This window comes from Natrix helvetica (assembly GCF_964273705.1).
Source record: "Natrix helvetica genome assembly, chromosome: 6".
Taxonomy (NCBI): Eukaryota; Metazoa; Chordata; class Lepidosauria; order Squamata; family Natricidae; genus Natrix; species Natrix helvetica.
In genome coordinates this window covers 22,592,637-22,608,294 of record NC_138553.1, presented here as the reverse complement: position 1 = coordinate 22,608,294, position 15,658 = coordinate 22,592,637, and the positions used below count along the sequence as shown (strand labels likewise).

At 36.5% G+C, this 15,658-nt stretch overlaps 1 protein-coding gene across 1 annotated transcript in view; it reads left to right on the top strand.

Moving 5' to 3' along the window:
* GNPTAB (N-acetylglucosamine-1-phosphate transferase subunits alpha and beta) overlaps positions 1-10,849 on the top strand; it is a 50,128-nt gene extending 39,279 nt beyond the window's left edge. Inside the window, exons 15-21 of the mRNA XM_081958735.1 lie at positions 289-508; positions 1,621-1,734; positions 3,406-3,491; positions 4,985-5,083; positions 6,596-6,763; positions 8,090-8,180; positions 8,971-10,849. Coding sequence (XP_081814861.1) covers positions 289-508; positions 1,621-1,734; positions 3,406-3,491; positions 4,985-5,083; positions 6,596-6,763; positions 8,090-8,180; positions 8,971-9,048 — 856 coding nt within the window. The 3' untranslated portion in view covers positions 9,049-10,849. The remainder of the gene's footprint in view (positions 1-288; positions 509-1,620; positions 1,735-3,405; positions 3,492-4,984; positions 5,084-6,595; positions 6,764-8,089; positions 8,181-8,970) is intronic.
* The last annotated feature ends 4,809 nt before the right edge of the window (positions 10,850-15,658 follow it).

The window sequence follows — 15,658 nt, the reverse complement described above, 5'->3', positions numbered from 1 at the left end:
AAGGTCCCTTCCAACACTGTTATTGTATTGTGTTGTGTTGTGTTGTGTTGTGTTGTATTGTATTGTATTGTATTGAGTTCAATCCTGACCAGCTCAAGGTTCCATCCTTCCTAGGTTGATAAAATGAGGACCCAGATTGTTTGCAGGGCAATATGCTGACTCTATAAATCACTTAGAGAGGACTGTGAAACACTATGAAGTGGTATATAAGTCTAAGTGCTTTTGCTGCTAGAAACAGGTCTTGAAACTTTGTAAATGCAAGTAATTCATCCCTTTTTTTCTGGACAGCTTTCCTGAGGAATTTGACAAGACCTCCTTTCATAAAGTACGTCATTCTGAAGATATGCAGTTTGCCTTTTCATATTTCTATTATCTCATGAGTGCAGTTCAGCAACTCAATATTTCCCAGGTTTTTGATGAAATTGATACAGATCACTCTGGAATATTATCTGACCGGGAAATTCGTACATTGGCGACAAGAATTCATGAACTCCCTTTAAGTTTGCAGGTAATTAAAAAAAAACCCAACTTTGTAGCTTCTTCCATATAATTGCAGAAAGTATGATTTAGATCCATCTTTAGGAACATGCAATAGAGTTGGCCAAAGTACCATATTTTTCGGAGTATAAGATGCACCTTTCCCCCCTCCCCTAAAAGAGCGTGGAAATGTTGGTGCGTCTTATACACTGAATACAGCCATTTTTTGCCTACCAAAGCCCTGCATCCCATTTTTGCAAAAAGGCAATTTTTCACAAAAATGGAGGCGTTTTTACCTTCTCCCAGTCCCCAGAAATACTGTGCAGGCTTCAGCAGGGTAAGCTATGCTTAATCAGAGGAATTGCTTTCCTATTCCACTGTGCAGCTGGGATGTGAACGTCACCATAATAATTTAATGTTGACCTAGGATTTGGAAATCCTAGATTTAGAATCTCATTCAATCGTGGAACTTATTTCATAAACTTTGGGATAATCTTATTGTAAACTATTTCACAGGGTTGTTGAGAAAAGGTATGGGGGAGCATGTCTTTGATGCATATGGTCTCAGTGTACATAAAGAAAAATAAAATACATTGATCAAGAACCATAAGATATAACACTTAGTGGTTGTCATAGATTACTAATAAGCAATCAAATTGTATTAAGGAAACAAATAAAACAATATAAATTGTAAAGATACAAGCAACATGGTTATAGTCATGAGTGGGAAGTCATAGGTACTAGGAAGGATGAGAAGAATAATAGTAATACAGTTTTAGTAAATAATTTGACAATGTTATGGGAATTAGTTGTTTAGTAGAGTGATGGCATTCGGGAAAAAGCTATCCTTGTGTCTAGTTGTTCTGGTGTGCAGTGCTCCATAGCGTCATTTTGAGGGTAGAAGTTGAAACAACAAGCAAGTTGAACTTTTTCAAATATTTGAAAAAATGTTTAATTTTGGGGAAGTGACTTATTTGAATCTAAAGCAGATACTAAGTACAGGTTGGGCATTTTGCACCAAGATGTTAAAACAGATTAATCTTCTGAGATAATCACATTTATATTTATTACATTTTTAAGACTGTGAAGATTGCAGTAGGAAAAATGCATAAACCCTTTTCCTTTTTACCTCCATCTTATTAGGATTTGACAGGATTGGAGCAAATGTTAATAAATTGTTCTAAATCCCTTCCATTAAATATAACTCAAATTAACATCATACCACCAACTCAAGAAGCATACTATGATCCCAATCTGGTAAGCAACTACTATATAATATGAGTTCATTCTGCCATTAATTTGTACAGGCAGTCATTTCGGACAAAATTAATTTGCAATGGATATATAATTTGTAGTAGATCAGATTGTTAAATTATAATACTTAAATATCTTCTGTTCAATAAACTGTTAGATGTCGTAGTCAAAAATGCATGTGTAAAGAGAATTTACGGTTCAATTCATTGATGAAAAACTATCTCCGTTTTATATATGCCAATACAATGAACATATCCAGGGTTTTTGTTTATTCGTTCACTGATAAATAAATTGCTTCCCCTCCCAAAGTTATGCCAGAATTAGTTCTGAAAATCTTGTTAAATAGCAAGATAGTATGAAACAACTATAATTTATGAAATCCAGTTTTTCAGAACTATATGAAATTAGATTTTGAAAATTAACAATAATTTTTTAAATTCATCACTAAAATCATTTTTTCTGTTTTTTTTCCCATTGCCTGGAATTGAACTGTATGTCCCTAGTGGTGTTGATCAGTAATCATGCACTGATGATGTTACGTAGTTAGGTAATGAAATGTCTGCAAGCATACAACCAAGCTTGGAGAACACCAAGAACTCCACAATTCAACCCTGAGTTGCTTATATTTGATTGGAACCGCATTGTTTTTATTCTTTTCTCTGATCCTAAATGCCATGATTCTGTTCAAATACATAATAAATAATAAGAGAACAAATTCTTACTCCAAGGACTAATGATCCAAAATTTGACAATAAAATAAAAAATGAAAATGGGAAAATATTAAACATGAAATTGCATACAAAGTCTTTGGCAGAATGAGTTGTAAGGCAATTTTGTATAAAAAGCTCAGTTTTATAATATTTTCATGATCTCCTTTTGATACTTAAGAGCCTCCATGATTTCTATTAAGCTGTAATTTTCATCTTTAAAGAAAAATGTGCTCAAAATGTACTATAGTATACTTTTATATACCACTATACTTGTCAGATACAAACAACCAGGTCCATATGTGAAGATTCAAAATTACTGCTTTATTGTTCAAGCCCTTGCACAAGAATCTTCTTAGATTAACAGGTTGGGTAAAATTTGATAAGGGTCAACAGTAAGGGAGAGATTGGACTTAATGCTCTTGTGACCACATAGAGATTCTAAACTGTTGCCCCACTTGACTCCTCCCCCCTGGATCTGACAGGCTCTCTCCTACAATACTATGTACTATTGATGCTGTAGATCTTTTCATGCTTCTATTTGAATTGTTTCAGTTGGGTTTCCAAGTACAAGATGTAAGTCTATTTTTTAAAAAATCCTTTTAGAATTGAAGTTGTGTTTTTAGAATTATTTATGGTTTTGCCAGCAAATGTTACTTAACTGGAATTAGGAATCCCTGCTCAGTTGGTGTGTTTTTTCTGATTGTCAAAGATTGACAAGCACTTTCTTCCCTGCTGGAGAAGACATTGCATACTGTAACATATATGAAACATGGAAATGAAGGCAATTATTTTTAAAATTACCCTATTTTGTATACTATTAAAATTATGTCTCTGACATTTGCTGAATAATTGTTGTAAATTATGGTTCTTTGTGGAAATAAAAGAATATCAGCAACCATTTTTAATGGAAAATAAAAATATAGAGGTAATGATCCATATTTTTTCATAATTGTTTATTTTTCAGCCTCCAGTGACTAAAGGTCTGCTAATGAACTGTAAACTTGTGACTGATAGAATTCGCAAAGCATATAAGGACAAAAACAAATATAGGTATTAATGTGTTATTTTACTTAAACTAAGTATTGTTTTATTATTATAAACAATAATAATAAATAAAGAATCATCTATGAACTATGTGTGTTTTGAAAAACTCAGATTTAAAGCCACCTGGTAACAGAGCATGACATAATAGAAGTGAAATTTTTATTTTAAAAAATCTTTAATCTGGAGCATTGTATTTTCACAAGAGGACTGTACATCCTTGATGACCCCTAGTGTGGTGATATCTAAAAAGGTTGGCCTTAATTATGTCATATGGCCATAAATGTTATTCATGAATATAATGCATAAAGATCTAATTAAGCTTTACTCAATAATTGTCTACGGTAGGTTGGATGCTCTTCACCACTATAAGTTATTCAACAGTAAGATAGATACAACATTTAACTAGCAGGGGTTTTAGCAACGGTGCAATCAAGGGTTGAAGCCCTGCATTTTTTTTAATGTGCATCCCATATAAAAAGAGGCAAGACTTTGATTGTGTGGTCCCAGAAGCCAACTTGACTTTTTTTAAATGACTTCTCCCATGGAGATGACACATTCTGGTTTTATTATTTGTAAACCAGCAGAAGGAAATTATGTAAAAGGATCAGAAGTCTGATTCTAAAGCCTCTCTGTGTAATAATTATCCTGGACAGGGTGAGGAGAAGCCAGCAAAATAAAGATCCAAATTCAAAAATGGGCTGGATGGGATCAGGCTGAAGAATTAAGACAATCAAATTCCCCCCAAATTCTCGTAACTCATCCTGATGGGAGAGGCGGTAGGGCAGTGGCTCAGTTGCTTCCAATTCCTCCATTTTAAGTGTCCTTGAACATGTGACCCAGAGAGAAGCATATGTAGCTCATCCTGCCTGTCCTTCCCATTTTTCAAATACACACATTCACACAAATACAACATAAGAGTTCAGAAATGCAGATGCAAGCACAATATGTTCCTTCCACATAAGAAAATGCAGATGCCTTTTCTCATCTCAAGCAGCACACCAGGTCACTATGAAGAAAGCTGAACTCCATGCCTGTATCTCTGCACTATATGAATTAATCAACCTTCCTAACAGATACATGGGAAAGAATAGAAGAAAATAGAAATCTTCACATTAGGAGGTAGTTACTAAAATTTCAGGAACTAAGGATGACTCAGATAGTCCTGGATCAAATAAAAGCTTGCTACTTCCTTGAAATGATCAGCAAGTCGAATGGATGATACAAGTGGATGAAATCTTGACAAGATTGAGTAAGGCGGAAGGGCAAAAACAGAAAATAAAGGTGGGTTAGAGCAGATGAAAGAAATATGAAAGAGCTATGAGTTATTCCTGGAGACAGGGTAAGATGGCAAGCATTTCTCCATAGAACTTCCATGAGTCAAATCCAACTTGGTGGTTCTTGACTTCAACTATGAAGAAAAGGATAATACTATTCTTTTAATTTCCTAATTCATATTGTTTTGTTGATGCTTACATACTTTTTACATATATATCATCAAGGTTTGAAATTATGGGAGAAGAAGAAGTAGCATTCAAAATGATCCGTACTAATGTTTCTCACGTAGTTGGACAGCTTGATGACATACGGAAAAATCCCAGGTGTGTATTTCTAATCATTTTTTAAATTTTTTCTTATTTTTTTATCCCATAGAAGGAATATTCTGACTAGGCTTTTAATTGTTGATGGTTTAAATTATAATTTCATGCTTAGTTTAGATTACACTGGAATTTCACTAGTTTTCAATTGTTCTCATTAAATGACCACTTAAGCATCTTCTAATGGACACAATTTTAATGATCTAAACTATTAATACCCCAGTTGCCTTTGATTTGTTTAATTTCTAAACTGAGTTTTTCCCAGAATTTATATGGGAATCTTATTTCATTTTCTGTCACTTTTTTAAGGTTACAATAAGGTCTATGGGAGAGCAGCATTTACAGAGATTTTCACATATAGCACTATATTCATATAATACTAAGTAGCAAAGAATGTGCAGTTGTGTTAAGTATGTCAGCTGTGGCCATTCTTGAATGCCTCTGATCTTTAAGAATTATCCATGCCTTTGTTGCATCATGTCTAGACTATTGCATTGTCCTTGAAGAGAGTCCAAAGATTTCAGTTGATACAAAACCTGGTTGTTAGATTGTTAATAGTGCCCCATACTGTGATTATATAAAAGGTCAGCATAAATTGCCAATTATTTTCTGGCTTCAGAAGATAGTGGATGTAACCCTTAAAATTTTGAGCAGCAATGAACCTGGTTATCTGAGGCTTTGGGTATCTCATTACAGGCTCTTCTTGGTGTAAAGATCGGCAAAACAGGCAATTTTGAGTGATACTCAATCCAGGCTGTCCAAAATCACTGCCACATTAGGAATAGCGTCATTTTGGAACTAAGTGGAACCCTCACTCCCTTAGTTAATTTTGAACCTTTTAAAATTGCTAATGAATTTATAGTTTTAATGTTTTAATATGGTTTAATTTTAATTTTTCTCTGTGAATTATTATGCATAATTTCTGTCATATTATTAACAATGACAAAAACTGATTGCAATGAAACCATTTTCTTATATTACCCTGTTTCCCCCAAAATAAGACCTCCCCAGATAATAAGCCCAATCGGGCTTTTGAGTGCATGCGCTAAAATAAGCCCTCCCCCGAAAATATTGCAACACAGCAGCAGCCATGAGGTGACCATACTCGCCGCTTCCTGCACCTCAAAAATAAGATCTCCCCGAAAATAAGGCCAAGCACTTATTTTGCTGGTCAAAAGAAAATAAGACCCTGACTTATTTTTAGGGAAACATGGTAGGAACACAAACACTGTTGTCTATAAAATACATACTGTGTACAAAAAGAAGATAAATCTTTTGGAAATGTAAAGGGAAGATAGAACAAAGAGTCTTACATATCTGTGTAAGTCCACATGTTAGTGTTCTATATAGTAGATAGTCTCAACCTTTTTATTCTATATTAGCTTAAAATGTAAAATCATCACATTGCTTTTAACTGAAATAGGAGAATGTATCAATTGAGATTAATAGTTAATTAAAAAGTAAAGTTGAATTTGCTCCCGTAAGATTTTTTTATAATGTGTTTTTTTCCCCCAGAAAATTTGTTTGTCTTAATGACAACATTGATCACAATCATAAGGATGCCCAGACTGTAAAGGCCGTTCTTAGGGATTTTTATGAATCCATGTTTCCCATCCCATCGCAATTTGAATTGCCAAGAGAATATCGAAACCGCTTTCTTCATACGCAGGAGCTTCAGGAATGGTGAGTCCTTCAGTACTCTTGGAATGAATATGCAGGTATTGTGTTATCACTTGAAGTAAAACTTTCTGAGTTGACCAAAGGACATTCTCCTTTCTTCTATGGTGGGTTAAATTTACCTAAAATTAAAATTGCTAATATTGCTATTTTTTTTAAAAAGAAAGATAACGCAAGAGCAATAATTCAAACATTCCATTGCTATTTCAGATTCTGTGCAACTTAAACATGCTCTGTCATAGGGTCTCATTTTAATACTTTAATCTTTGCTTTTAGCCAACTGGTTAAATGTTTTAATTAGTGCAAATTAAACACAAAATTTGTGTTGACGTTTTATTTTGTTCATTCTTTCAAATGTTGGTATCTCCCTCAGTCAAAGATTATAGGTAGAGCTTGACAAACTGAGCGCAGAAGTGGTCAGTTGTTTTAGTCGTTAAATGGATCACCATGTGACCTGAAATGATTTAAAGACCATTGTTACAACATTCCTACAACCTTAAGCGAGTCACTGCAGTCATTAAGTGAACCACATGATCGTTAAATAAACATGAGATCATTAATTTAGCATATTCAATGCTGGAAAATAGCAAAAAAGTTGCAAATTGTGGTCATGTAACTGGCATGTTGTATGCACCCAGTCATAAATGTAAGCTGGTTGCAAAGCACCCAAAATGTAATCATATAACTGTGGGTATGGGGGGGAATGTAACTTTTTTAAAGTTCAACACAACTTCATATCAATTAAACAATTGGTCATAAAACGAGGTCTACCTGTAATGCACAAATCTAAAATTAAGGATTCCACTTCCCGGAATATTGGCCTCTTATTTTTACTTCTAAAAATAGCTTCCACAAAGCTTATTGAAAACATCCTTTTGTATAAAGAGTAATCTTTTGGTTAGGGATGTGGTGGCTCAGTGGCTAAGACGCTGAGCTTGTCGATCAGATATTTTGGCAGTTCGAATCCCTAGCGCCGCGTAACTGAGTGAGCGCCTGTTACTTGTCCCAGCTTCTGCCAATCTAGCAGTTCGAAAGCATGTAAAAATGCAAAGAGAAAAAATAGGAACTACCTTTGGTGGGAAGGTAACAGCATTCTGTGCACCTTCGGCATTTAGTCATGCCAGCCACATGACATGGAGATGTCTTCGGACAGCACTGGCTCTTCAGCTTTGAAACGGAGATGAGCGCCACCCCCTAGAGTTGGGAACAAGTAGCACATATGTGAGAGGGGAACCTTTACCTTTAATCTTTTGGTTACATAAATTTGCTCTGGTATGTTGGATTTAATCATTTTTTTAAAAAAAAAATCTTGTTTTTATTATATTTACTTAGGAGAGCCTACAGAGATAAGCTGAAATTCTGGACACATTGTGTACTAGTCACATTGATTGTGTTCACAGTCACCTCATTTTTTGCTGAGCAGGTAAAGCTACACATGTTGAATTCTTCCTGGGAGAGCAATCATTGTATTGTAGAAGTTCAAATATAGGAAATACACCAATATGCTAAGGTCAAAATCTTTACCTTGGTGTACCAGCCACCAGTTGTGTGGTTTCTACGGTATCAAACAGTTACGGAAATGAATTCATCAAAAGTAATAGAAGATGTAATGGGATATAATGGGTGTGGAGACGAAAAAGAATTGCCCTAAAATGACCTCTTCCTTTTTTGCTTCTATGAAAAGAATTGTTGTTACAGTCATGGGAACAAAGGTTCTTAGTTTCAAGTTTTTAGGATGGGTATTCTTTACAACTACACATTTGAATTGATAGTGTGTTGCTGAAAGAGACAAATAAAATATGTTTTATGAACATGTTTATAGATATCTGGCTAAAAAGCTGGGGCCCAAAATTGAGATGCATAATATATATCCTCAATAATACCAATAGCCTGTTCAGGAAGAAAGACTGGGTAAATTATTTTTCCCCAGAAAAAAAATCATGGTTAGAATTGTTATAATGATTTGATGAAATATGTCACTTTCTAGATTAATGTGAAACCATGTAGATAACATTTTCAAAGGCATTTTATACAGGGTTTCATGGTTTTCCTCAAAGGGTGTATTAGGCTATAAAGTCTGCCATACTTTCTAGAGGAAAATAGTCTTACCTGTTGGAAACACAGGGGTTCGATAGATGTTTCCAGCATATAGAATATAGCGACATGATCGTGTGCATCAATGTTAAAAATAAACTTGCTCTTTTATTTTTCAGCTAATAGCTCTCAAACGAAAAATTTTTCCAAGGAGGAGGATTCAGAAAGAAGTTTGTTATGAACGAATGAAAGTGTAAAAGAATGCTTATTTATAAATCATACTACCTCAACATGTGATAAGCATGTAAAGTCTTCAGTTATTTCTGGAGAAGTGGCTCCATTCCCTTATTGTTGTGTTTCTACGTGTGATCCATGCTACTGAATTTAGAAAGGGAAAATATGTTTGTGAGGCAGGAAGCATTACATTGCCAGATTTCAAATGTTTGTGACTCACAAGTGATCTTCTGAATGCTTTATCCTTTTCATAAAAAGGGTTACTGAAAAATAGCTGCATTTATTGCAGCATTCATTGCCAATGAAATATAATACTGAAAAGTTAGGTTTCTATTAGATGTGTTCCAAGCTTCTGTCGCAAGGCTCTTAATGAACTATTAACCATTTGATTACTTCTTTAATTAGTTTATTTTGCTCTCTGAATAAGAAAATATACAAATTTGAGTGGTAATTCTGCATCCCACTAATACAAAGAATAGGATGGTTTATGTTACTAATTTCAAGTTCCTTGTCTGTAGATTACTCTATAAGAGAAGGAAGAATGTGATATGAAACCTAAAAGAGAATCAGTTTCCAGATGTTTTTATGAATATGGGAGTAATATTTAAATTGATAGAATTCCCTGGCAGCATTGGGGCACAACTGGAATCCTTATCAGGGTTAGAGTCCAACTATTCATCTGTGGGAGCCACTGTGAATCTTGCACTTGTAACACAAAGGGGCAAAATTGCCATGTTAGCTTCCCTACTTCCAATTTAGATGCCACCTACTTATTATAAAGTATTTATATATAAGGGATTCAACTATAGATTATTTTCTGAAAGAAAAATTCAAAATGTCAGTTTTGTTGTTATATTTTCTGCAATTAGGTACAAAAGAAATTGGTACATAAATACTATTCGAATCTGTGGTGCCAATGTAATGCCTTTGTTGATCATAATGTAAATTGCTGCTCAATCGAATTTTTAGTCACATTAAAAACTGAATGCTGAATTAACATTTAAAAGTTACAATCTAGTAAAGAGGCTTAGATATAACTATTATTTATACAAACATGTATATTTTAGTAGTAAAAATGGGTGGCTACATTTTGTCGTACATTGTATTGCTTTGTAAGTGTTTTAGCATGATATCAACTTAATTTCTCACATCATGTTTTTAGAAAACAGATTTCTTCTGTAATCTGCTTTATCAGTAATTTTCCAAAATCAGGAGAAACAGAAAAAAGGATAATTTAAAAAAGATATTTTGAATGGATTGTCCTCAGTCATAAATAACTTTACTAGAGTTTAGATTACATCAGTCATCTTATAATAAAGATAAAATCTTTTCATTGTATACATGCTGTAAAATATATTTTTCTTTTAATAGCGTAACTGATTTAAAATGTTTTCTGAAAGATGTGTCAAAGAATTATCAAAGATTTAATTTTCTGAAAACTGTTAAATATTTCCAAATAAAAAGGCACCTTTTTCATTATCTAGAAAAAAATTATTAATTTTAAATACAAATAAATTTCTTTCTGTTTCTGTAAAGTAATTTATTTTTTAACTTTTTAAAAAAATAAAAACATTTTACTACAACCTTAAAAATTGAATAAAGGGCTGAAGAGATTGTAATGCTAAAAATGGCAGAGGGATAATAAGTGTTTGTTACTACTATAAAGAAGGGTAGAAGTAGCTTCTGTAACTATGGGGCTTTGTTTCCTTTAACCGTATTCTGTTCTGCACTTTTTCTTTTTCTCCTTTATTTCTTTTCTTTATCTACTGCTATATGTCTTTTAGCTATGTAAAAACTTTTAATAAAAATAAACAATAAAAAGTATTGCTTAGTTATATGAGTTATTTCAGTTATCAAATGATGAAGACTAACATTTGGAAATGACAAAACGGGCCTGTTTGATCAAGGAAAAAAACAAAACGTACTTTAAAAAGACTGGAAACCTTCTGCAGACATTTTGCTAAAAGAACAATAAAGTGAAATGATTTATGGAGTCAATGATTAGAAAAGATGAGGAATAAGGATTTCATAGCTGCATTGATTTCCACTTCTGCATGCTTGGATTCAGTGTTTTCCAAATTTGGTAACCAAGTATGACTACTGCCATTTATTCTGAGTCCAAGTTGAAATCAGAACTGCCCAGGGGATACAATTGTCATAGTTGCCCAGTTCCACTGAAAAAGTCAAGCTCACTACCAGGAACCAAAGTAAATATAATAGATTTGTGTGAGAGCTACTGGCTACATTTTGTGAAGTTTAAGATTACTTTCAAAGGAAAATGCAAAAAAATGCACTATTGAGGGCCATTGAAAAATGTACAAGAATGCAGCCGTGAAAAATGCATTTTACAATATTCATTTCACCAATAAGAATATATAGTTGTTTTGCTTTTTCCCCTATGCTTTTAAGCTCTGAAGGGAGCAATTGGAATGGCCATCTAGCACCTTGTTATGAACATGTGTATGCTCATTAAGTTTGACTGGGACCACCTTTTGACTTTCAGTACAAAATGACAGAAGTCTTCTCTTAGGGCTATCAGATCTGAATGAAAACATCGACAACTAGTAGATGGCAGCACCAAATAGAATAGTCAAAACAATTGGCAACTCCAAATCTCAACCAACATTGGTAAAAAAAAATCAGAACACCAAATACAAGCTGGGCAGATACGACCTTGTGGACGACCCTCACTCTGACAAGGACCTGGGAGTATTCATTTCTAATGATCTAAGTGCCAGAGCTCACTATAACAGCATTGCCAAAAAGGCATTAAGAGTTGTTAACCTAATCTTGTGAAGATTCTTCTCTGGTAATATTGTATTTCAAATTAGGGTATATAAAACCTTTGCTAGACCTATTCTTGAATACAGCTCATCTGTCTGGAACCCGCACCGCATATGAGACATTAATACAATCAAGCGAGTCCAGAGATATTTCACAAGATGAGTCCTCCACTTCTGATCACCACGGAATACCTTATACCACCAGGCTTGAAATGTTAGACAATTTAGAATTAAGCCGCTTCGGGTCTGACCTGAGCAAAATAGATAATACAAAACTATCTGCTACAATGTCTTACCTGTCAATGACTACTTCAGCTTCAATTGCAACAATACACAAGCACACAATAGATACAAACTTAAGGTAAACTGCTCCAAACTCGACTGCAGAAAATCCCACTTCAGCAACAGAGTGGTCAATGCCTGGAATGCACTATCCGACTATGGTTTCATCCCCAAACCCCCATAACTTTAACCTTAGACTGTCTACTGTTGACCTCACCCCATTCCTAAGAGGTCTGTAAGGAGCGTGTACAAGCGCACCAGCGTGCCTACCGTCCCCACTTATTCTTATCCATTTCCTGTATTCATAATCATGTTTATACTTATATCTATTATCTTATACATGCTTGACAAAATGAATAGAATAAAAATTTTTAAAAAAATATTCCTCTGGTTTGCTGAACCCCCCCATTCTGACCTCCCATCAAACTGCAGTAAAGTTAGGGTTACCCATTGTACATGTATATATGCACACATTCATCCATTCAGTTTCACAGCCGCCCAACTCAACTGAATGACTCTGGGCAGCTTAAAATTCTATAGCTGTACTTCTGTACAATAAGGAAATAGAAAAAAAAAAGTGGTCTCTGCTTGCTTTCTATTAATAAAATCCTTGCAGTGGGAAAACTGCTCTTTATCTCCTCCGCCTCATTTTCACTTTGAATGAAGCCACTGTTTCTCAGAGTGCTCAGCTATTTCCAATCTTCAGAGTTTGGCTTCAAGAGCTTTCACCCAAACATTGATCCTGCTGGATGACTATCTAAAAATGGGAAGGCATGCAGGGAAAAGTATTAAGCCTCGAGTAAAACTTCTAAAATAAAGTGTATGTGTGGTGTGTGTGTGTGTATTTGTGGAGTGGAATTGAAAGGCTTTGTGAACTAGATCAGATATTCAGGTGAAAAAGCATCCAGGTTAGGTTTTATGTATATATCTCCCTTTATTTTATCAGCACAAATACAACACACACACACACACACATGTTTGTGTTACAACCCCTGGTATGCCCAAATATGGGAGGGAGCTCACTCCTCCCTCTTTCTGTCCTTCGGCTCATCACAGAAAACCATGCAGGCAGAAACCCATATTTTTATTTTTAATGTTGCCTTTTTTTATATTTGTGTTGTATTTGTGCTGATAAATAAATAAAGGGAGACTAGTATGGATCCATTTCAAGCTGTTTAGCTCTCATCAGCTAGCCATACCCTTACTGGGATTTGAACCTGGGATGTGTTACATATTAGGCAGACTTGCTAGCCACTACACCACCGGTTCTCCTCCTTTATCAGCTAAGCCAGGGAAATAAGTATGTGTTTGTGTTACAACCCCTGGTATGCCCAAATATGGGAGGGAGCTCACTCCTCTCTCTTTCTGTCCTTCGGCTCATCACAGAACAAATATATATATATATAACAAATATATATATTTGTTTTCATAGATTTTCACGGGTGTAGGTATACTGGTTTTGTTGTATTCGGGTCTTTTCCCGTGTAAGATAGAGATTGTCTTGGCAACGTTTCGGCAACATCTCACTTGCCATCTTCAGGCTGCTGTCGGCTAGGCTTAAAATGCGAACGGAGCTGCCATCTTTCTGTAAATCTTGGTGGGAGGGGATGGGGTGCTGGCTTTGTTCAGTAAGTGGAATGATTGGTTGTGTGGTTGTATCATGATTGGTAGATTGGTGCTGGCTGTGTGTGCATTGTTGTTTTGTATTGTAACGGCCTGGGTCAGTGGTCGGCAAGCCGCGGCTCACGAGCCCCCCGGCTCTTTACACATTTTAATGCGGCTCTTCTGTGTGCCGGGCGCCAGCTCCCCTCCCTCCTCTCGGGCACTTCAAAACAAGCGCCCCTTTCCCTTTTTTCTTTTCGACCCACAATGATTAGGGAGGATCCTGAAGTCGGGCGGGGACGAGAAGCGAGGAGGCAGAAAATGAAACGGAGGCTAAGGAGCTTCCCCCCGCCCCCTCCCAGCAAACATCTAACCGGGGAGCCGGGCGGGCAGTAGCAAATTAGCCGATCACGCCGCGTGGAGGATCCTGAAGTCGGGCGGGGACGAGAAGCAAGGAGGCAGAAAAAGAAACGGAGGCTAAGGAGCTTCCCCCCCCGCCTCCTCCCAGCAAAAATCTAACCGGGGAGCCGGGCGGGCAGTAGCAAATTAGCCGATCACGCCACGTGCGTGATCGGCTAATTTGCTACTGCCCGCCCGGCTCCCCGGTTAGATTTTTGCTGGGAGGCGGGGGGGGGGGGAAGCTCCTTGGCCTCCGTCTCTTTTTCTCCCTCCTCGCTTCTTGGGGCTCCACCAATGGGGGAGTTTTAAGAGGTAACAATTGGCTGTTTTAAGACTGGTGGACTTCAATTCTCAGAATTCTGGGAGTTGAAGTCCACCAGTCTTAAGAGCCAATTTTGCAGATCCCTGGGCTAATATGATTGATGCCCTTGGTGGACTTCAATTCTCAGAATTCTGGGAGTTGAAGTCCACAAGTCTTCAAGCTGTCAGGTTTGAAGACCCTGGTTTTTTTTTCTAAAGGGTTGGGGGGTGCGAGGGTCTTGCAACTTGACAGCTTTAAGACTTGCATGCTTCAATGCCAGAGTTCCTGAGCCAACATGACTGGAGGAGGAATTCTGGGAGTTGAAGTCCACAAGTCTTAAAGCTGTCAGCTCACCTGTTTCAATTAGCTGGCCTGGCACTCTCTTAGTTTTGCCTCCCGGGGATATATTTTAACTGGGTTTGGGTATTTTAATTGGGGATGTTTTTTAGGGTTTCCATAGCATATTTATTTCTTGTACAGTCTCATCTCCTCCACCTAAATGTTTAGTATTTAATTGTTTTATATTATTTATATTGTTATTCATGTATTTTATCTGCATTTTATCTGACTGTACACCGCCCCGAGTCCCTTTTTGGGAGAGGGGGCGGTTTAGAAATCAAAAGAAATAAATAATAAGACCCCTTGGGGTTTTTTTCCTAAAGGGTTAGGGATGCAAGGATCTTGTAACTTGACAGCTTTAAAACTTGCGTGCTTCAAATGCCAGAGTTTATTGAAACTAAAAACAGTGTACCATCCTATGTATTTTCGGTTTTAAAAATGTGGCTCTCAAAATAAATTTCAATCGTGGTTTTGGCGAGATTTGGCTCAGTTGAAAAAAAAGGTTGCCCACCACTGGCCTGGGTGGTGTATATATATACCCGTGTAAGATTGAGATTGTCTTGGCAACGTTTCAGCGAGGTCTCACTCGCCATCTTCAGGCTGGTTTAAGCCGAAAACACCAGCCTGAGGATGGCGAGTGAGACCTCGCCGAAACGTTGCCAAGACAATTTCAATCTTACACGGGAAAAGACCCGAATGCAACAAGACCAGCATACCTACACCCGTATGTCTCCGTGTTATTCATTTTTATCGATGTATATATGCTCCCCTATCTCAGGGCGTGTAGGTGTCCTTTCTCCCCACTCCTCAATGGTGGTGAAGAAAGCAAACACCGAAAGCATTTCGCCACTCCAACTTCGTTTACCGCTATAACTGCACGCGGCCAGGAACGCTCCCTCGCGAGTCACGTGGGCTTTTCTCGCCGCC